The sequence below is a fragment of the Podarcis filfolensis genome (genome assembly GCF_964270895.1).
Source record: "Podarcis filfolensis genome assembly, chromosome: 10".
Classification (NCBI taxonomy): Eukaryota; Metazoa; Chordata; class Lepidosauria; order Squamata; family Lacertidae; genus Podarcis; species Podarcis filfolensis.
This window is the reverse complement of record NC_139612.1, coordinates 4,308,572-4,332,118: the sequence shown is the minus strand read 5'-3', so window position 1 is coordinate 4,332,118 and position 23,547 is coordinate 4,308,572. Positions and strand designations below refer to the sequence as shown.

At 42.7% G+C, this 23,547-nt stretch overlaps 1 protein-coding gene across 1 annotated transcript in view; it reads right to left on the bottom strand.

Moving 5' to 3' along the window:
• Positions 1-2,225: 2,225 nt before the first annotated feature.
• LOC310744048 (cadherin-related family member 4-like) overlaps positions 2,226-23,547 on the bottom strand; it is a gene marked incomplete at its 5' end in the record, with an annotated part of 55,292 nt that continues 33,970 nt past the window's right edge. The window contains 7 exons of the mRNA XM_083574793.1: positions 2,226-2,498; positions 4,986-5,022; positions 6,424-6,493; positions 7,908-8,000; positions 8,809-8,939; positions 16,309-16,562; positions 17,665-17,806. Of these exons, the coding sequence (XP_083430919.1) occupies positions 2,422-2,498; positions 4,986-5,022; positions 6,424-6,493; positions 7,908-8,000; positions 8,809-8,939; positions 16,309-16,562; positions 17,665-17,806 (804 nt within the window). The 3' untranslated portion in view covers positions 2,226-2,421. The remainder of the gene's footprint in view (positions 2,499-4,985; positions 5,023-6,423; positions 6,494-7,907; positions 8,001-8,808; positions 8,940-16,308; positions 16,563-17,664; positions 17,807-23,547) is intronic.

The window sequence follows — 23,547 nt, the reverse complement described above, 5'->3', positions numbered from 1 at the left end:
GCTAGCCTAGAGGCAGAAGCCTGAGAGTGGTTGTGCCCGGGGGAAAAGCAAGGCCTGCTGGGGTGCTAATGCTGCGAGCCCCTCCATCGTAGCCTCAGGTTGCATAGCTGTGTAAATAAGCCATAAAGAGGCTGCAGTCTCCACGGTCCCTCATTCCAAGGAAACCAAACCCTGGGTAAGGGCCCAGAAGACTGAAGTGGCTGCAACAATACTGGCTGTACCCTATTCCTGTAACTGTATTTTATTTTAACTGTCCTTTTTTTTTTGAAATAATTTTTATTAGTTTACATCAAGAACAATAAACAAATTAGTTCGCATCATTTGTTTCACAACTTACTCTTTTTCTAGACTTCCTTCAGTTTTTCCGTAAATCATTCGTAGCCATCATTTAAGTTACGCATTTCTTAATTTTATATTGACATTCTTTATATCTTTCAATTTATTCCCTTTAGACAATATTTCTTAATTTTTCACAGTGCTTCTTTAAATCCCCTTAGTGTTATCTGACCATTACTTATACTTTCCAGATATTCCACGAATTTTCTCCAGTCCTCGATGAAATTTTGGTCTCTTAAATATCTGATCTTTCCTGTCAATTTGTCCAACTCAGCATAATCTAACAATTTTATTCTCCATTCTTCTACAGTCGGTGTTTATTTTAACTGTCCTGGAACTTGCTGGTTAAGGGCAAGTTGTAAATTCTATTGTTGCTGCTGCTGTTGTTGTTGTTGTGAATTATTGTTCACAATTTCTTTCTTTTAATATGAACCAATTGAAAACTGACCTGCTGAATCCTGCATTTGGACCTTATTCATTTCTCCTTTCTGAAACATTTCCCAGGCAGTTGGGAAAAGTTTCCTACCATAATACATCATAGGAATGTGCAGGGGAAATGACAGGTAGGTCTTTTTCAATTAATTCGATAGATTGAAAAGCTGCAAATAAACAGAATGACATCTTTATAAAATATACAACCGGGTTGTGTTATGACATCGCCAGAAAGAAAAAGGCACCAGATCAGATAATAGAAAAAAGGCCAGAGTTTACCCCGTTAATCAGGCTTGTTCTTTTGCAGACCAGAATGTAAACAAGTCATGGAAGTGTGTGTTAGTGATATATGTTTATTATCATATCCTCTCAACCCAAGAACTATTTTGCATCTATAATAATGGATGGCTTGGTTGATTGCTTAAAAACAAAATCCCAACTGCACTCAAGTGTGCAAACATCACTCAACAATATTAAAAAGTTGTGCCCAGTTGATTTATCTTATTGTTTGTCTAAGCATCATGACCTTTGGTCCATGGGCAGCATGTCATTAAAGGCAAAGCTCTGATTTCACTGGTGAGTAAATTATTATGGCATTTTAAATATATGCTCCATTGGTCTCTATTTACCAGGACTGTCTCTGCTTTCTGGTACTTGCCCCTAGTAAATCACCATACGTCTAGTGTCCCAGTTTTTGCTTGGGAGAGCCTTTTTTCAAAGTATGTTAGTGAGAGTGACTGAAGTTACCATTCTCTTCTGTTTTCAGCCATTTCTTGAATCTTCTAGAAGTTAAATATTGGGGGGTTAAACATATCCCCGCCTCCAACAAGACCCCTTTGGGATGATGATACATTATTTCCTAGCATCACTCCCACTGGGCCACTCTGTGGCAGATTAAAGATGGCAGCAGGCTGTTCTGCCATTGGAAAAAGCCTTTGAACACTCCACCACCTGCTTCCCCAAAATTCCCAGCACTGACCATAATGCCCCCTTGCTTCTTGGCTGGTGAAGGGCTATGCCCAGATGGTGGTGACTGGGATGAGCAGTGAAAAAGGTGGGATATAAATGGCAATAAATAAATGGAAAAGGGAACTACAACAACACAGGCTTGTTCCCAGTTCACCTGCATCCTATTAGGATGCAGGGGGATGAACAGCTGTGTTAAATGTTATGAAAATTAGTGATTTAATTTTTAGAGGTTTGGAGAAATAAAGAAGAAAAGCAAATAATAATAATAATAATAGTAATAATAATAATAGTAATAATAATAATAATAATAATAATAATAATAATTTGCCCCCCAATCCTATCAAAAGCACCAATGTTATTCTGGCCTGGGCAATTTATTGAACAAATCAAGGGAAAAAACACTTCAAAAAAATCAAGGAAATAAATGAATTTGTATTTAGCAACAAAGCACAAGTATAACAACCACATAAGCCAGGTAAATAATTCTATGGAAACATTCAAAATGAGAACATTACTTTCAATGCCCAAATTCCATGACTTCATTATTGACTATTAGATGGTCAGATAGTTTGATCAATAACTTCCCACTTCCAGGTGAATTGTTTGAAAGCCACTTTGTCCATACATATGGGGCTGTCAGACAGAAGAGATGTGAAAAGTGTTGGTATTACCAGGAAGTAAACGTTACATAGCAGAGGTCTTCTGGTTTAGCCACTGGACTTCCCCAGTTTTACTGTTAAAGAGGTACTGCAGTCCTGTTGCTAGAGAAGGGAAAAATGACTTGGTCTTAGTATTATTTTTATAAATAAGTAAATAGCACTTTTTCAGCACATCCAAGTGTTCCAAGTATGTCCTATACATTATCTTCTTGTAATCTTTATAACACTATTGCAAGGCAAAGCAGTTTTCCCATACAGTCATACCGTGGAAGTCGAATGGACTCTGTTCCGGAAGTCCGTTCGACTTCCAAAGTGTTTGGAAACCAAAGCACGGCTTCTGATTGGCTGCAGGAAGTTCCTGCAGCCAACTGGAAGCTGCAGAAGCCCCGTCAGATGTTCAGCTTCCAAAAATAGTTTGTGAATCGAAACAGTCACTTCTGGATTTTGATCATTTGGGAGCCGATTTGTTCAGGAGCCAAGGCATTTGAGATCCAAGGTACAACTGTACTGCATCACCTGTGATTCAGAATGCACTTTCCTCTTCGCAGAATTATAGAATTGGAAAGTTGGAAGACATGCTGAGAGTCCATGACAAATGGCCACCCAACCTGTGCTTAAAAACCTCCAGGGAAGGAGAGTCCAGCAGCTTCCAAGGGAGTCTGTTTCACTGCCAAACATCTCTTGCTGTTAGAAGGATCTTCCTTCCCCATTCTTTGGAACTGTTACAACCTTGTAGACAGGGACTATAGCTGAATATAGTGGAATTACGTGGAATCTAGCACAAGGTTAGCACTTATTTCCATATTATTTCCAAACATTTTTCTTTTCTGGAAGGAAATAAGATGAAAATGAGCACCAAACATGCAACATATTCCGCTATAGTTCCAGAAGTGGCTTCTACATTGCATGAATGCAGAATTTAACAATTAGAGAAAAGTCATGGAAACTGAATAATCTGCTGTGCATGGATGCAGCCCAAATCGTATGAGAAGTGTTTGAAAAAGATGGGCATGATTAGCCTGGGGAAGAAGAGATCAAAGAGAGACATAAGGACCATCACACAGAAGATGGAGCAGACTTGTTCACTGTAGTGCCAGGGGCAGGAGAACAACTGGGTAAGAACCTTCACGGATGCAAATGCTGGCCAGGCTTTAGAAGAACCTTTTTAACAGTGAGAACTCTTCAAAAAAACGGGAACAGGCTGTACACTGGGTGATTCATGGTACACTAGCGACACCATGTGGACAGGCTTAAAAGCTCTACTGTTTGGATTTGAGCAGTTTTCTCTCATTTTTATGGCTTCTCTCAATTAATATTCCGTTTTGTGCTTCCCATCACAAGAGCTGGAACCTTGATAGACCGATTGCTCTGAGAAGCTGCATGTTTCATTGTTAAATTTATTAAACAAAATGAATGTAAATAGAATTTGAATTCCAAAATACACAGTGGAACGAAACCTTTATTGGAAGGAAGTGTTCAGAGTTTCCCAAAATGCCAAGTTAACAATATTACTTAACTGACATGAAGCTGATTCGATTTACAGATAAAGGTAAAGGTAAAGGGACCCCTGACCATTAGGTCCAGTCGTGGCCGACTCTGGGGTTGCGGTGCTCATCTCCCTTTACTGGCTGAGGGAGCCGGCATACAGCTTCCAGGTCATGTGGCCAGCATGACTAAGCCATTTCTGGTGAACCAGAGTAGCGCACGGAAATGCCGTTTACCTTCCCACTGGAGCAGTACCTATTTCTCTACTTGCACTTTGATGTGCTTTCGAACTGCTAGGTTGGCAGGAGCTGGGACCGAGCAATGGGAGCTCACCCCGTTGCGGGGATTCGAACTGCCGACCTTCTGATCGGCAAGCCCTAGGCTCTGTGGTTTAACCCACAGCGCCATCCGCATCCCCAATTTACAGATTTTACAAAACCCCTGGTGTTGGAATCAGTAGTTCAGGAACACCTGAAGCAGCATTAAAACAATTGGTTGGTTGGTTTCTTTAGAACTGCCAATAATGTGCACTTTTGTGAAGGAATAGGTGAGTGAGGAAACTGAATTCTCTCCTAGGGAAAAACTGATGTGTCAGAATTTTAGTGTTAAACTATTGTGTGGAGATTCAGCTTCAGTGCCTTCCATTGTAGACTCTCCATCGTCACCCCCATAATTGGGCAGATATTTTGTGGGCACCAGCTGAAGATGCATTTCTTCCTTTGGGCTTTGGGGATCAATATGTTTTTGAAGTTGAAAAACTGAGGATTTTTGCCTGCTGGGTTTTACTACTTTGCTTTTAGATATATAGTTTTAAATATTTTAATCAGGGCTTTTTTGAGAGTCGCTGAATTTAACAGGTTGTCAACCTGCCAGGGCTCTTTTGGGAGGAAAGACAATATATTAACACAGCAGATCATTGCCATCAGTACCACCACCATAGGGAGGGGCGGATCCAGAAGAGGCTTGCTGGGGGGGGCAGAGTTTGATCGTTTCCCTCATGTGACCTTTGAGAGGTTAAGCCAAATTGATCTCAAGGTGCATATTCTGTGAGATTCGACAAAAATAAACTTGAAAGTGTACTTTAAAACCCATATTGATATTTACCTGGATCCATTGCACAACCGTCATAAATGATAGAGGGCTGAAAGGCAACATAAATCACTGTCGTTAGCACACCTGTACTCTCAATGCTTCTGGTCACCATTGACTTTTGAACTAACAGAAGGTATTTTCGTTTATTTTATAGATTTATATGCTGATTTGCAGCTTGGGGCCATGAAAGCAGTCTACAACAATAGAATTATTATTTTCTAAACAAATTCTATAATGCACTAAAAGCATTTATATGAAATTCTGAAAACAATGAAACAATTCCTACAGGTGTACAATTAATATTCCATAAAATGACTGATTCACACTTCAGGGAAAGCTTTCTTAAACAAAAGCATTTTAGGTAGTGACTTAAACATCAAGATCCTAGCTACCTGTCTAACTTCAGCTGGTAATTGATTCCAGAGGGCTGGAGCTGCAAGACTAAAAGGGTGGTTTCTAGCACAAACTAAATCCCTGTTCTAACCACTATACCTTGACTATCTTTTCCACAGATATAGGCACACCTCAGCCAGTGCGGTACAGTGGTTAGAACAGGGGTGGGAACCCTTTTTTATTTTGAGGGCTACAGCCCCTTCTGGGCATCCTTTGGGGGGGCAGATGCCAGTGGTGGGTGGGACAAGAGGCAAAAGTGGGCAGGGCAATAAATGTGAATGCTCATAGGCTCATAGAATGGTAGAGTTTGAAGGAACCATGAGGGTCAACTAGTCCACTGCATGAATCTTTTGCCCAACATGGGGCCTGAACCCAAAATCCTGAGATTAAGAGTCTCCTTCTCTACTGACTGAGCTATCCCAGCTGAACAAGAGACTTCAAAACTACCAGAACTCTCTCTGGGACCTTGAAAAAACCCACACCTTTCTCTACACTCAAACATCCCTTTCTACCCTTTGCCCAGACAAGCAGGAAGCATTGCCAGAGTTCAAGGGCACATTCCAGGCAGGCAAAGGCACAGAAGGAGGGTGCAATGCAAGGCTGGCAAAGGGCTTCAGGAGGGTGTGTTGCCTGAGGAGAGTCTGAAGAGCCAGACAGAATTGCCTGGGGGGCCACATTTGGCCTCTGAGACCCCCAATCTCGGGCTTAGAGTATCAGGCCAGGGCAGCAGAGACCCTGGTTCAGATTCCCAGTCAGTCATGCAGCACACTGGGTGACCTTCTATCTGTCAGCATGACCAGTAGGATAAAATGGGGGCAGACTCAAGCTCCTTAGAAGAAGGATGGGAAATAAATGTAAAGAAAGAAAGAAAGATCCTTGCCCAGTCCAATGAAAAAGGGGTGAGAGAGGTTCTCTCTCTTGAAACGCAGCTACGTTCATGGCTGGCAGACAAAACGTGCAGCCTAAAACTTCTTCCCACACCCACATGGGATTTTGATTGGCAGCACAATGAGCAGGTGTGTTTCCGCTTGCAAATAGCAAGTGCAATTCCACTTACTTCGGAGCTCACAGACAGTTTTCTGAATGTCGCATCTGATTGCAGTAGATTCACAGTTGGATTCATTTTGCTGGTAGAGAGAAACAGGAAAAGCAGCATTAGACAAGTGTTCCCCACAATGTGTGCAGGGGAGTCACTTGCGAAGGAGGATCAGGCCAGCTGCTAAGAAGCAGGATCTGCTCCTGTGCGGTGCCAGATGCTGCTCCTTTGTGACTCTCTTTGAAATACCTCCTAAATCCCTGTCTTGCACAAATGGGATCCACTGGGATCTTTCAAAGTGTATGAGCAATGTGAGTATTGGCCTCACCAGGTCACCAGCACAGCACTGGTCTCCTGGCCACCTCCCCCTCCCTCCTCTTCTGCTGCTGACAGGCCAGATGTGTAGCATCCCCTCTCTCTGCCCGTCACTCCTGAGTGCAGCATCTGTGCTGCCATTTATGCACCATCATTTGGCATTATTCCAGAATGTGGAGAGTTATGGCACAAGTTTCACAGAATCTTAGATGATAATATTCATATCTGAGTGGATTCCATCATCTTCTGTGTTCTAAAACAATAATAATCTATTGTCATAAGGCTCAGAAGAACTCATGGTTGTGGATGCAGTACTGCCTGTAACATCAGAAATCCCTTCACAGGAATATTGTCCCTGTAGGTGTTCTACCAGGGATGTGGTTGGCGCTGTGGGTTAAACCACAGAGCCTAGGACTTGCCGATCAGAAGGTCGTGGTTCGAATCCCTGTGATGGGGTGAGCTCGGTCCCTGCTCCTGCCAACCTAGCAGTTCGAAAGCACGTCAAAGTGCAAGTAGGTACCGCTCTGGTGGGAAGGTAAACGGCGTTTCCGTGTGCTGCTCTGGTTCACCAGAAGCAGCTTATTAATCCTTGCCACATGACCCGGAAGCTGTGCGCCAGCTCCCTCAGCCAATAAAGCAAGATGAGCGCTGCAACCCCAGAGTCAGTCACGACTTGGCCTAATGGTCAGGGGTCCCTTTACCTTTACCTTAGGTGTTCTACCAGGAGGCCTTACAAACAGCAGGGAAGAGAAGGCAAGCAAAATGCAAGGGAGATAGTGAAAGATACAGGAAATTGAATGCAGATTTCCAAAGAATAGCAAGGAGAGACAAGAGGGCCTTCTTCAACAAGCAATGCAAAGAAATAGAGGAAAACAATAGAATGGGAAAAACCAGAGATCTGTTCAAGAAAATTGGAGATATGAAAGGAACATTTCATGAGGTGGCAAGAATACACAGACAACCAACATAAAGAGGTACAAAGCAGCCTTGAATTCATGCCTATTAAAACATATGCTGCAAGAGATAAATGAAAATCTTGGAGGTTTCTGACAACTCTCTGTGACTCCAAACCACATGGAAGAAATGAGTGTCATTTATATTTTCTGGCAATATTCCTAAAGTGGCTACACAATTTGTGCTAAAGTAGCCTGATGAGACACTATGCACACGAGACAGAAAAGGACCCTTACCTTGGAGAATTGGCATGTTTTTCAGCGTTCAGGACTGGCGGATGGTTTTGGTCGATACAGCACTGTGGAAAGAATCTTCCACATTTGGGAACGCTGTTGAGGGTAAAAATGCCATCTACATTAGAACCACGGGGTGTGTATTCAGGAGCAACACATGGAGAGATGGAAGTTTATTGGAAAGGCTGGCACAAAATTTATTGTCAGTAATCTTTTGAGGTTGGGGCAAGGGAGATTGTGGGCAGAAGAACCTCCTCTCCTGGCCGTCTTGTCCTGGCCAGGGAAAATGGTGTGCAGGAATATGCACTCCTGGTGCAGGTTGCGCATACAGCCCCCTCCCCAATCCCAGGGATATATGGGGGAAAAACGAGGGCTTTGGATCCAGATCCTGCAATCTGCACCCCCTTTTTGGTCACTCTCATCAGTGGAGTGGTAAGGTTAGGAGACATTTCCACAAGGGAAGGTTTGTGAGGCCAGACATTCTTCTCTACCTATGGGCTTCACTCTCTGCAGGAACAGAGGGAGATTCACTCTATTCCATAGCCGCTCAGATTCCAGATACCAGAAGACTGCACCCTTAGCTCCTAAGAGAACTGAACAAGGGCATGCAGGAACATCCATGTTACCTACCACCTATAGAATTCTTGATACATGCATTTGTGTTGCTGTAGTATATGAAATGTGGTGCTTATTTGTAGCAAACACAATTCCCTCTTGATGAATAGCAAACCACTTTAAAAACTCCTCTAAGTTTCAGGACTGGTGTCTCATGAGACATGGGTGGGGGGGGAATGGGAAACTTCTATTGCAGTGGGTGGGATATCTATCAACAGACTAGTCTAAGTGTACATTTTCATATTCACTGTCTCCTCTGAGCTGTCCCCAAAACTGAAGGAGTCCTTACTCTTTGAAGCAACCCCACACTGCCATATACAAACACATCAGTAGGAGGGCTGCTGCTATAGTTAGGACAACAGGAAACCAGTTTTCAGGATGCCAGTAATATAAAGTCTGAATCAGCACCGAAGTGGTAGCCTAGAAATAAACAAACAGCAGTCATTTGCAAAACAGAAATGGATATCCATTAGATTTTTCAAAATGCAATATAATCTGGAAAATAAAATTCAAATTCAGAGTTAATTCCAATTAAACGTGAATATGATTGGGTCCAGAAGGGAAGCATCGTGGTTCATAGAACACCCTGAATAAAAGGCATGTGACATGCTTTTAAAACTTATTCATAAGCAAAAATGCTCTAAAGAAATCTCAGATTCAGTTAGCCCGGTGTGCTAGTGGAAGCCATTGCATGACCTCTAGCTAGCAAAGCGGATGCTTGTGCTAATGGGATGATTGTATTAGCACAGGCATAGGCAAACTCAGCCCTCCAGCTGTTTTGGGACTACAATTCCCATCATCCCTGACCACTGGTCCTGTTAGCTAGGGATGATGGGAGTTGTAGTCCCAAAACAGCTGGAGGGCCAAGTTTGCCTATGCCTGTATTAGCACACTGCTGAATCCCACCACCCTCAGTCTCCATAATGGTGAAAACTAAGAAAAACTTGTCGTATGGGTGGGGAAGCTGTGGCCCTGCAACTATGACTAGGTTCCAACTCCCAAATGGAGGACTGAGTCTAACAAAATCTGTGGAGGTCACAGGTTCCCCATCTCTGATCTACATGGTAATGGCAGGAAAGGGCCAAAGATTTCTGGGTGGTTCACAATATAAAAAACAAAAACACAAAAACACAAAATGCACAATAAAACAAGAACAGAACAAATAACCCTCCTCCCACAAACACATTTAAAAGGCCGCAGAATATTAATCCGACAAAGGTCCGGTTACAGAGAAACGTAACCAGAGAAACTTGGGGAGAGCATTCCACAAACAGGGAGCCACTGCAGGAAAGGCCCTCTCTCATGTTGTCACCTTCAGAAGATGATCTCCGGGTCTGAATAGGTTCATATGGGGAGAAAGATGGTCCTTGAGGTATTCAAAGCTTTATAGGTCAAAATCAGTGCTTTGAATTGGGCCTGAAACATAATCGTTTGCCAGTGCAGTCAGGCCAGATTGAAATATGGCCCTCAGCTTGAAAAAGTTCCCCCACCCCTGGATTATGCCCTCTTTTTCCAATTTTACACCCCCTCACTTGCTGTTAGGTTTTTTTTTTAAATGTGGGAATCACAGTTTTCCCACATCCTGTCTTCCTCCATCCTAAACTCACATTAAAAAGGAAGTTTTGAAAAGGCTTAGAAATTAGATTAATTTGTACTAATGACAGACCTATACTTTGTCCAGTAGGTGGCAGTGTCCCTATGTTAAAAGAACAATTGTGTATTGTAGAACATGAAACTCTTATTGGAGGGGAAATTTCACTTAAGTTGAAACTTAAGTTTCAACATACTCTTGAGAAGTTGCAAAATAAAAGCAGAATATTGTCGTGGGTGTTTCATTTTTCTTTTAAATTTGTGGGTGGTGCAGCATTCTTAGTACGAGAAAAGAAAAGAAAAAACCTAGCTAACAGAAAATAGAAGACACTAATTTCAGATTTTAGAAGAGAGGAAAAAATGCACTAATTATATAAAATTACATACAAAAAAAGCATTCCCAGAAAACACCAGCAACTGGTGAGCCCCCTGAAAAATGTGTTCCTGGCTGTTAAATCGAGATTGTGCAAATTCTACACATTGTGTAGACATTAAATAGACATTGGGTCTATTTAATCATTGTAAAATTATATTATATAAGTAATTTTATGAAAGTGTGACATATATTTTTATAAATAATTATTTTGCATGAAGACCATCTGGACTAAGTATATATGGGCAATATTGAGGGCTTCGTGCTCTTGGCTGAGTAGTGAGATATGGAGCCCTCTCACCTTCCCTCAAGCAGCAAGCAGTGTGCTTTGGATCTAGACGTGTATCAGCCTGGGGTCACAGAGGGTCCAAGATCTGCCACTATTTCTGCAACAGGGTCTCAGCAGGGTCCCTGTCTACAGCATCCTAGAGCTGCCCCATCAGCATGAATGGGGAGTTTTAAGCCTCTGGGAAGAAGTATTCTCATCTCCTGTACTGATCTGCAGCTAATCAGAGTAAAAGGAGGTAAATCAGCCCCTGAGCCCTGGCTCCTGGGGTCACTCTGAAGAAAAGCACCAAAGAGGATTTGCTCTGGCTGCTCTTAAGCACCAAAAACACAACATGATTTCGTTTCAAGAGAATGGTGTGCAAGTTCTGCTACAAAGGAACTTCAAGGAAAGCACAACATGAGTGACCCTGAAAGAAGACACTGGCGCTGTCCAAATCATTTGCACATGTGCGCACACAGAAAATAGGAGATCTGGCCAAAAGGCAAGACATGCAGATCGGCACTGATGGTTGCAAGGCAACCCTAATTATTAATATTGTTTAAATGTAAGATTATTGTATAATCTAGGAAGGGGGTGTGGTTATGAGGGGGCCTGGCTGTGACCCTGCACTTCTGAATTTGCCACCCTACTACTGTTCCCAATTATCTCCAGAGCAGAGTTAGGTGAGCACAATAATTCTAGAGAAGATCCGGCTAGCTCCACATCCTTATGTCAGTTCCCACCCGCCACCATTAATCTTCTCAGCTCTCTTTGAAGAGAGACTGCTTCTGAGGATTCCTGCCAGAAAACTGCAGCAAACTTAAGAGGTTGTTCCACTGTGTCTGCTGAGAGTCACTCAGGTCTCTCTCCAACTGTTCTCTTCAGTGCTGTCTTTCTAGAAAAAGAGGAGCTGGAACTACCTTGATTTCAGCAAGGCATTTGACAAGGTGCCCCATGATATTCTTGTAAAGAAGCTGGTAAAATGTGGTCTTGACTATGCTACCACTCAGTGGATTTGTAACTGGCTGACTGACCGAACCCAAAGGGTGCTCATCAATGGTTCCTCTTCATCCTGGAGAAGAGTGACTAGTGGGGTGCCACAGGGTTCTGTCTTGGGCCCGGTCTTATTCAACATCTTTATCAACGACTTGGATGATGGACTCAAGGGCATCCTGATCAAATTTGCAGATGACACCAAACTGGGAGGGGTGGCTAACACCCCAGAGGACAGGATCACACTTCAAAACGACCTTGACAGATTAGAGAACTGGGCCAAAACAAACAAGATGAATTTTAACAGGGAGAAATGTAAAGTATTGCACTTGGGCAAAAAAAATGAGAGGCACAAATACAAGATGGGTGACACCTGGCTTGAGAGCAGTACATGTGAAAAGGATCTAGGAGTCTTGGTTGACCACAAACTTGACATGAGCCAACAGTGTGACGCGGCAGCTAAAAAAGCCAATGCAATTCTGGGCTGCATCAATAGGAGTATAGCATCTAGATCAAGGGAAGTAATAGTGCCACTGTATTCTGCTCTGGTCAGACCTCACCTGGAGTACTGTGTCCAGTTCTGGGCACCACAGTTCAAGAAGGACACTGACAAACTGGAACGTGTCCAGAGGAGGGCAACCAAAATGGTCAAAGGCCTGGAAACGATGCCTTATGAGGAACGGCTAAGGGAGCTGGGCATGTTTAGCCTGGAGAAGAGGAGGTTAAGGGGTGATATGATAGCCATGTTCAAATATATAAAAGGATGTCACATAGAGGAGGGAGGAGGGAGAAAGGTTGTTTTCTGCTGCTCCAGAGAAGCGGACATGGAGCAATGGATCCAAACTACAAGAAAGAAGATTCCACCTAAACATTAGGAAGAACTTCCTGACAGTAAGAGCTGTTTGACAGTGGAATTTGCTGCCAAGGAGTGTGGTGGAGTCTCCTTCTTTGGAGGTCTTTAAGCAGAGGCTTGACAACCATATGTCAGGAGTGCTCTGATGGTGTTTCCTGCTTGGCAGGGGGTTGGACTCGATGGCCCTTGTGGTCTCTTCCAACTCTATGATTCTATGATTCTATGATTCTATGTGACGAACGCCTCCCTCGTTCTCTCTTGGGATGGCAATGGTGCCCACCTAAGAGGTCCTGAGTTCCAATCAGTTCCAGCTCTAAAAAAGCCCTGGTTCTCTTTTGACCATCTCCCTTCCTCCTGAACATTCTCTCTCTCATCTGCATAGTAACCAGCCCCTCCCTCTGGTTGGACTCTGTCTCAGCTGCCCCCCTCCACCACATATGAGATTCACCGTAAAGGTTCAGCCCCTTTAGCACTGCAACATGGCTTTGTTGAGGGGCACGCTCCCACTATACTAATCATTATTTCAGATGAAGACAGCACGGACCTGGGACATGCTTCAAAATTCAAGCCAGTGAAGTACTACTTCCCTTTCATTTTTAAAGCATATTTTAAGATACAGTTCATTAAAGATATCAGCCTTTCCCTTCTTCATTGACTCCCCTTCCCCAGAGATACCAGACAGATGAGCATGTGCAGATTCTCCTGTGTGATAAAACAGGCTGTCACCAGCCTACGATACAGATATTTTGGGGCTATTGAAGTAAACTGGCTGCTATTGGTCAAGGCACTGAACAAACAAAGGATCTGAATACAGTTTGCATGAGTGTCCGATACTTATCTCAACATTATGTCACCATATGATGAAACTAAAGGATTTAGACAGTTAACATCTGCGGTGTCTGTTTTGCCAGTGGACTCGGATGTAAAAGTTCCCTATGAGTGTGGCCAGTTAATTTGATTTCCTGGCTTAACATCTTAATGATTCAGCTGGCTATCTCGTTTTAGACTTACATTATTTATATGTATAGGCACAGGATATGCGTATCCATGAACGTGGCTTTCTGCCCCAGGGAAAACATGTGAAATAGAAGATTCTGAGGGGGGCCTCACACCAAGCAATAGAGCTTAGCTATCAGACCAGATGCTGGGAATAACACACAAGGGATTGACCATCATAATCGACATGGGATTTCTACAGCAAGCCCATAACCATTTGAGGGGGTATCCCCCAACAGAAAACCAATAGGTCCCACGAGGAAGGTCCCCCCTGTCGTGGTCACCACTGGCAGAAGACCCAGCAGACCAGCCCTGCCATGCACACCATACCACACACAGACCATACCACCTCTTCTTGCCACCAGACTGGAGTGGGGCAAAGCATGGGGTCTCACCATTGCTGAATGAGAGCAGCTCATCAGCTCTCACATGCGCAGTGCTGTCTAACATAAAACCGCAGCTGGGGCATTGCATGTTGGGTAGTTTTGTGATGGGCAGCCACCGTTTATGGAAGCTGACAATTCGTTCCCATTACAAAACACAGACACTGTGTGCCTTCACACCCGCAGTGCTGACATTTCCATTCTGGCCCCAGATGCCGGATGAGCCAGAAAAGGACTGAGGAAGAGACACACAGCATGGAGCAGAGAATCAGCTCCTTTCTGTAATGTAAGCAGGCCTTAATAATATTTATTTTTCAAAAAAAATCTGCACCAGTTTTTAACTTGAAAACCTCAAAGTAGATTTACTTGCCTTTAATAAAAATAAGAATCAGGTTGGTTTCCACCAAAAGAGCAAAACTTCCATTGTGTTATTGAGCATATATATAATAGAGTTGTACAAATTTCAAAAGCAAATGAAACCTCTTAGCAATGGAGGAGTCACAATCCAGATTATCATTAAAGTAGTGTTTTGAATTTTCAAAAACTACTACTGAAAGCTTTTAAAAATAACATTACATCATTATTTAATCACGAACATCTACTTTACTGACACAGAGGAATAAAGAAAAAGCTAAAAACGTTATAAATTCAGTGGAGAGTCTTGTTCATTTTGTTTTATTCCATCTGTTACAGTAGCTGCACTTGTGTTTGGGTGATAAACTAGGGAAATATTGTGTGTGACATGATATTGGGAGAGAAAATCATGAGTGGGGATAACTTAATGGTATAGAAGAAATTAGCATATTGACAGTTAATTTAACAGGAATTTTACCTGAGTAATGAATCTTTGAGAAACTGATCCAGGGCTGATCTTCCTATTTGATAATAATAGTCATTGTAAACCTATAAAATGTCTCCAACTGCCCAACACTTTACCTGTAACAGTGACCACCAAAATGCCACTGGGAATCTTAAAAGCAACAGAGCATGAGGGAAAGCGCATTCTCTTGCTGGTCCTCAGCAACTGATAATCCAGAGAGAGAGAGGAGGGGGAAGAGAAGGTGTCCTGGATTGAGGAATAAACTCTGAGAAACAGAGAACGCTGCAGACGGCTCTGTGTGTTGTCATCTCAGGATGTTATGTACTGTACCCACTCCCCCTTTGTAAAAGGGGTAAATGTCTTCTAAACTTCAAAAAACAAACAGAAAGCAAGCCCATATCACCCATGCTACCCCTAGCATGTATTAGCTCTAAACCTCCCTCAAGCTTACCAGTGCCTCATTCGTGAACATAGATGATGCTCTTTTGGCTATACAGGGAATGGCACTCACAGCCCGAACATCAGAAATAGAGCAAATAGGGCAGCAAGATTGTCACAAGAGCGCCTGGACTAAAATTGTCTATCAAGAACTTCACTCTTGTGGTTTATCACCACAACAGCTACTCACTCTGGGTTTTAGTAAAGCAAACAGCATGATTTGTCAGCCCCTAAATGATACTGAGCGTCAAAACAACTTGGCCACAATAAGGAAATTTTGCCCATGGGATGACTATTTTCCACCCTCCCATTTCGACTCTCTGGCACCTTATCTGCATAACCTAGCAATTCTAAAACATAGGCGCACTTTTACTCTTGTAAGATTGAATGTACTGCCTTCAGTTGTACTCAAGGGATGATTCCAACTTATTCCACACGAAAAACGCTTATGTCTCTGTGGAGATGGCAGTCCCGAATCAGTGGCGCATGCCCTTCTGGCTTGCCCTCTTTATAAAGACTTGAGGAATGAGATTATCACCCCTCTTTTATTGTCCATTCTGGGTCGCCCAGCCACTGCCACAGTGTCCCTTCTCTTGGCAGATCAAGATGAGCAGGTGACAGCAAAGGTTGCAAGGTTTTTAGCTGGGGCAATCAGAATAACATCCACCATTTGACTACTAATTCAAAACCCTAAAATGTATTTTATATAATTGACTTTTTATTTCTAGTCTTTGTATATCATATTGTTGTTTTATTGCTATGTTTTATTCATTCAGAGCAAATAGTGAGGCACTCTACCTAAGGCAGAAGATTTTGGGGGAAGCATTTAAGTAGTAGCCGCCCGGTGGGTGTTCCAAGGGTGTGACGATGCTGGCACAGTATAAACACACCAGCAGAGCCAGTCCAGTTCTCCCTCCTGCGCATTTGCACCACAATGACCTGGCTGCCACCCCATCCCTCCCCCTCTCTGTAAGTCACAGATATACCAGAAACATTTTAAACTGTGCTCTCCTCTATCAACACCCTCTGATGTCTCTTGACATCCTGAAAAAAAGAAGCATGCTTGGAAACTTACGGCAGTTGTGGTTGTTTTTGTGGTGGTTGAAGGCCTGGTTGTGCTCCAGGGAACCACATGCAGTATTACAGTTGCTGTTGTGGACAAGCGGTGAGCTAAACTGCCATGCAGTTCATCAGCCACTTCTATCAGTAGCTGAAATGTGGTGGGATCCTGAATTCCTCGAAACACATCATACTGGAAGTTCTGTGTCGTCATCAAAGAAGTTAAGCCAGAGCCTAATCTCTGAAGTTTGAACCGAGAATGGATATTGCCTAGAAAGAATGGGGTTTGAAGTACCATAAAAATAAAAATGGCATCCTATTACAATTCATGTCTAGCTCTCCAGCTTTCAGAATCTTGCACTTCAGGTGAATATGGCATGTCTTAATAAATGTCTGAATTGTGCTGGGATGATGCAAAGAGCCTCTTAGGCACTGGTACAAGAGAACAGCAGCTTTTCTTCCCTTAAAGAAAGGAAGGAAGCAAAAGAGATTGCAGTTTAGAGCAGGTTCCTTTCCCAATGCCAGGCCACTGTTCAGAGAACAGAGGTGTCTCCCTCAAAGCACAGAAGGTGTATATTCATATGTAGCTTAGTTGGTTAGAACATGGTACTGATAATGCCAAGGTTGCAGGTTCGATTCCCCATATGGGATGGCTGCATATTCCTGCAGTGCAGGGGGTTGGATTAGATGTCCCTCAGGGACCTTTCCAACTTATGATTCTATGATTTAAGGCCAGATGTGAGGAGCCTGAGGCCCTTCACATGCTGAGGGACTTCAATTCCCATCAGCCCCACCCAGCATGGCGAACAGTCTGGGATGATGGGACTTGTAGTCCAGGACCATCTAGAGGGTTCCTGTTCTCACCCTGGGCCAGCAGGGGGATACTGTAGATAGTTATGCAAATGAAGGATCGAAAGTGACGTTCAGTGATTGGATTAGTTAGTTACAGAAAATGGTTACTGTTGCATTCTAGTGGAGCTCTATATAAGCAGGCTGACTGAGCTCCTCAGTTCAGTTCTGTTCCAGCTTACAAATAAAGAGCTGCTTTGGAAGAATCACTGTGTCGTCTGATATGTTTGCCCACAACTTAACAGTTCCCTAGCCTTGATTTCAACAAAGCACTCTTGGTGTGTGCTCTTTAGCAACTGACCTACTGCAAGTTGCCATATTTCTATGGTTAGAACAATCTCTGGCTTGCTAGTATTGTCATAAGGTGTGTGTTTTTTAGGTCCTAATTTCTGTGCAGTTCCCAAATGGCTCACCTTTGAAGGGGAATACACTTGAAGGTGCTTCCCCAATTCTATTCACACAAACAGAAAGAATGAAAACTAATGAATGGTCATTACAAAAACGAAGCTATATATAGTCTTACCTCCCACAATAGTGTAGCTGAGCTGGTGAGGGGGAGAATCTTTGTCTGAGCAATTCAACTGCAAGATGGGTGTTTTAATAGTAGAGTATATAGGTTTGCTATAATAGGGTGGCCTACAGATCGGAGGTTCATCGTTCACATTCTGCAAAAGAAGAAAATAGCAGGTCGCTTGAAAACCCTCTGACATAAAGTTAGGAACAAGAACATTCTAGCAGAAAGAGCCGCAAGCTCCCAGCATTTTCCTACAATCATTACACAGCAACTTCACAAGTCAGTTTCTGCAGACACTGACACATTAAGCCTGGTGGTGGCAGAAGCACTTTTCTGATTATTCAGATTATTCCTAGCCTTCTTCAGAAAGTTGTAATGTACATATGTACAAAGAATAAAAGTTTGTGTCTTGGGCAACAGGTTTACAGAGTCAATAAACACACAATTATTCAAACTGAACATGCATTACTACATTAAAAATCTATTGGAAAGCCGATTTGAAGTTCCCTTGTCACACCTCAGAGCAACCTCTGTTGTTGAAAGCTTTCTCTCAAAAAACCACGTGGCCCTCCTTTCCAAGGTCCTAGGTATACTGTAAGCCAGGCATGTAATAAAAACATGGTGGCCTGCAAAGCAGCACAAGCAGAAGGCAATTTGGAGTGGGGAAGCTGTGGAGAAGTCCCAGTCACCCCCTCCCCACACTGCTTTGCAACAAAGAAACAGGGTATCAGGCTTTTAAGAGATATATTGCCATGCAAGTGTGGTTAGACCTGAATCCTACTGCAGGACATCAGCAGTAGCAAGAGATGAGGGGCACAGATGTTTATGGTCTATGCTATGTGCCTTTAAGTGCTGCTGAGGCATTGCTTTTTTGTAATCAGCTGCAAGTGGGATTGAAGTGGAGGTTCTGCATCTTTATTTATTTAAAGCATTTTGACCCTGGCCTTCAGACACAAATGGCTCTCACAGTCCCTGCCCTCAGGTTTACAATCTAAAAGGCATGACACAAAAGGAAGGAGGACAGCAAACTCAGGCACTATACCTGTTGAACAGCAGCTGAAGAATTAGTGATGAATAGACTCTTAACAGTCCCTGACTGTTTCTGTTGGGGGGGGCATTAATCACTAGTTTCCTTGCATTGTCCCCCCCTCCATTGTTATATCCAAATTTATTCATTTAAATGTTAAATTGGGTCCTCCCTTAAAGAGGGCACGTAGTGCAGCGAGCCCTGGAAAACTGACACCCTGTGTTGTGGGTGGGTACGATTGGTCAGCCACAACACCCGATTGGTAGGTTCCTCGAAGCTGGGTGCAATCTGGCCAATGGGATGCAGTCCAAACGGTTCGAGGGACCTATTTATGCCCATGCACGTGACCCAGAGCTTCCTCTTTCGGCGCGTGCATTCGGAACACCCGCCCACCTCTCCCCACTTTTAGGTCTTTGCGCTTGAACTTGCTATGCCGTCGTGTGTCATCTGTCATTGGGACAGGGGCATGGCAGGAATTTTCCCCACTTGGCTGATTGGCTGTTGTCATTTGGGTTTCGCCTGCCACGTAGCAAATCGTCACAACTTGTAAGGTTGTGGATAGGCTCTGGTTCAGGTGATAGGGATGGGAAAACGCTCTTGCCATCCCTATATGAAGGGTATTCCATTAAAGGAATCCAGGGACTCAATGGTTTGGTCAACCCCTGAGAGGGGGTTGTGCCCATGCCTGAGTCCAGGGGGACATTTGGGTGGCAGAGTTAGCCCGTTCCCGGCTTTCCGCTACCCAGGTGTTCACCCTTGGCTGACCTATGCTGGAACCCTGGGTCAGCGCTACCTGCAAGGCAGGGAGCTAGTCGAAGCAGAGCCTATGCAACCAGCCACTTTCTGTAATCAATAAAGTTGTGGCCTAAATTCTGCCAAAAACCAAAACCAAAATTTGAGTCTTGTGTGAATTTATTTGGGGGGAGGTTTCTGGGTCTGAACATGCAAATAGTTTCTATCCTACATGGGCCCCTCAGTGATGACTGTTTTGCTACTTAAAATGAGAAGAAAGGAAAAAAGAGGACCAGCGATCCTCTGCTAGCATGGAGAAAGTACGCACAGCTTTTAGAAGTGCAAGTTTACCAATTGCCTATGGAATATCTTGCTTTACTCTTCTAAAGTGAGACAGCCAGCACAACACCGGCTCTGTTTTCTGATGGAAAAACCATGCAATGCTTTATGGATATAGCATTTTATGCTGCCATTCAGGGCTCAGCTGCAAATCTTATCAATCAGCATGAAGAAAACATGGCTTTTATTGTCTGTTCTCAATTAAAGGAAAATCAATCAATCAGACAGGCTTTGCTCAACATTACATTACAAAAAGAGAAATGGCCCAGACTGTTTATCTTACTAAATGCTCCATTAAATTATTTGATAAGGTATGTAAAGCTTCTGTACGCTTCCCCTGAGAGTTATTTTCTTGGGTACAAAATAAGATACCACCAATCCATATTTATTAAGTGGATTGACACAGCTCATAGAAAAGCAGGTGAACCATGAAGCCCTATTAGCTGCAGCAAACATGGTTTATTAGTGAACAAGACACAGAACTGAATGTATGACACACAAAGGGGCAGGGCTTTAGCGACCTCTTCATCATGTAGTGCCCTAGAGAAAAGGCTCCAAATCCAGAACATGGTAGCAGAATTGGGGCCTGGGCCCTCTGGGCTTCCATTTCAGACCTGGACATAATGAAATCACCCAGATCTAAAAGAGGTCCAGTATGTTGATAATGTCACTAACATGCGTCAAGACCTGCAGCCTTAAGAACAGACTGAAAAGCAGGGATGAGGATATGAGCTGATCTCCTTTGCTTAGGTTATCACCTGCTCTCAGCATCACGGAAAATGTAGCTCCTGTTTAAAACACTTGCTTAAATCATATGTTTACCAAGGTTTCCTGGACCTTTTTCATGTTTTGTACACTGCTCAGATGAGGTTGTTGAATTTTTATTGGCTTTATGCAAGTTGATTAAAGATTTTTTTAATGATAATAAGCATAATTCAAGGGTTTAGCACAGGGATGGAAAGATAAATATGTAGCTTTCTGTCCTCTGTTCCACTCCGTCTTGCTCCATTACACGATACAGGAGGATGGAGATTTCCCAATTGCTTAGGGCCCTCCCTGCAATTCCTGACAGGCCCCTAACTTGTATTTATAGTGAATTTGAGCCTTGGTGCCTGAATTACAAACTGGAAGCATAATTTTAAACCCACACATTTGTACCTGATCATTTCATTCATGTTTTGTTGATAGAAGTTTTATTGCTAAGCCTCCATTCATCAAAAGAAGTCTGATATCCATTTACATAGCTTCTATAAGGAAGGCCAGAGTCTTTGCTCCCACTCAAAGCATTTTAATAATACTCTCTGATTTTTAAGCCTCCCACGATAAGATATAAGACTTTTTGCAGTGTTATTAGCTTGGAGCTAAATTTACATCAAAGCACTATTGCTAAATGCCCACACTGGAAGGATCCACCTGAAATGTTGCTTCTATTACCGCCTTTATCTACATTGCCATTATTTGTATTTTCATATTCACTTATGTCTGCATCTTCTTGGAAAAGTGGCGTTGCCCAAATGGAAATGAATTGTGGAGGAGCCTAATATTTTGTCTTGTGTTTGCTATTTCAAGCCTTCAATTCAGGAACAAAAGTGGGTGATTTAGGAAGTGGGGTTTTGGGAAAGTTTTAGGAATCACATGTTTGTTGCTGAAGGTGGAAGTTGGCAGGAGGCTTTGGAGAGCTGGCTGGGAGAAAGTGTGAACAAGAGGACATGGCAAGGAGACCCACCACAGCAGGATCCACCACCACCGCTCTCCAGGTGTTCTCAACTGTACTTCTGCTGTAGTGGGAAATCATAATTCTCCATAGTCAATAGCGGTTTGCAAAGTGATGGGAACCACTGTTGGTGATCCATATAGAGACAATTTGGGACTTCTAGATTCCACAACGCAGCCCTCGAGTTTAAGGAACTCATTATCACCCCCGTGTCCAAAAAACGTGAGATGTGTCCCTCTGCATCACTCAGTTCTCAGAGGTCACTCAGAGGTCACATGGGACATGACACAATGAGAACCAGGCTGCACCACGAAAGGTATATTGTCTCCAATCCGGATAGCTTATATTTAACTCTTTTCTGCTGTTCTATAATGTAATCATGATTACTTGAGTGAAAGTAGTTATTTGCCAATTGACTTTACTAGAAGTGTTTCAGAGCATTCATTTGCAACGCTGAAACATCTGCAGCAGCATTACAGAGCTATAGCATTGCCATATATGTTGACATCACTGGAGAATAATATCCAGTGGTCGATATAGCCAGTGCTTTTTCTGGGGGGACGCAGGGGGACGCATACCCCTAAACATTTTGTGAATCTTTGTATTTTTGTCCATTTACTGTACTTATTTTCCCCGATTTGAACTATAAAATGATGGTTTTCCTTGAGTCAAAATAAGAGTACACCTAAGCATTTTTTAAGGAAAAAAGCACTGGATAAAGCCAAGGGCACCCTCACCATAGGTAACTCTCATTCCTCCATCTGCATTACAGGCGCAGATTCCCAAAAGGTGTCCGCAGTAACAATCAGGAAGCCCACATTTGGCTATCTCTGTGCAGATCTAAATTGGCTTAACTTCTAGCAACTCCACTGCAGTCCAGGAGTCTCAGACTATTTATAGAATACAATTCTATAAATTGGACATGATTTGAAGGCTGATCTACAGAGAAAGATCGAGATAAGATTTTTCCATCTGAGAGGCATCTTCATTGTGCAAGTGAGCAGGATGATATCATTTTTCTTCTCAACGATTATTGTTTTCCTTCTTAAAATCTAATCAGCATTTTTCTTTTTAGAAAGCAATTCCTCTTCCTATTACATTTAACTACGTTTAGTGAAGAAGGCAAAGGTGTTGTTGTCATGACGTAATCCCAAACATGAGAGTTCCTGGATTTCTTCTATAATTACACGGTTTCCAACCTATAAATGCCTTTGTGTTGATTAATGGCATCTGTTTACACAGATAATTAAATAATTTATGTGCCCTGCACCTTATCTTTAAGCAGAACAACACTTTGAGCATCATTTTAATTGTTCTTTGAGGGTTGTGTGATACATGTGGTTACAATTAATGGAAATACAAACAAAGATAAATGATAGCTACTGTAGCTTTTTCTGAGAGGTCTCTCTTAACTCGATAAGGCTATCAGTGACCACAAGCCATCATGGCTCCAGTATTGGAGGCAGTGTGCAGCTGTATGCCAGTTGCCACAAGCAATTTCCCCTAAGATTTTGTATGCTATTTTCACTAACGTGTGCATTTTATTCACACATTCCCCTAATATACACATTTTTGTACATATGGATTGGAGAACTGCATCACAAAATATGGAGAACTGCAAATTTCGAAGGATTATCATGTTTCAGTTTCCATACTGGTTTGAGAGGTGTGAATTAGCTATTTACTCATTAAAATGCAAACAAAATCAAAATTCTCTCCCATCCCTATTTGGGCATGAGGTAGGTTTACTCTGGGCAGGAAAAAATGCAATAATCATCAGCCTTCTAAAATCTGAAAGAAAGCCACATTTACAAGGGTGAGTCATTGCAGAGACAGATTAGGAGTGTGCATGTTTTGGATTTTTACTAGCAGGCCTATGTTATTTAAAGCCATGTTTGGGTATCTGAAAATATTAAAACATAATCTCCAATGGCCACATAATGATAAGTGAATATAAGAAACCTTATTAGGGCCATGGACATTACCCATTGCACTAAGAATCCCATTGATGTGGTCTGTTTCATACTTAACGGCTTCTGCTAGAACATAACAAACGGATCTATGGAGATTTTCTTCCCCC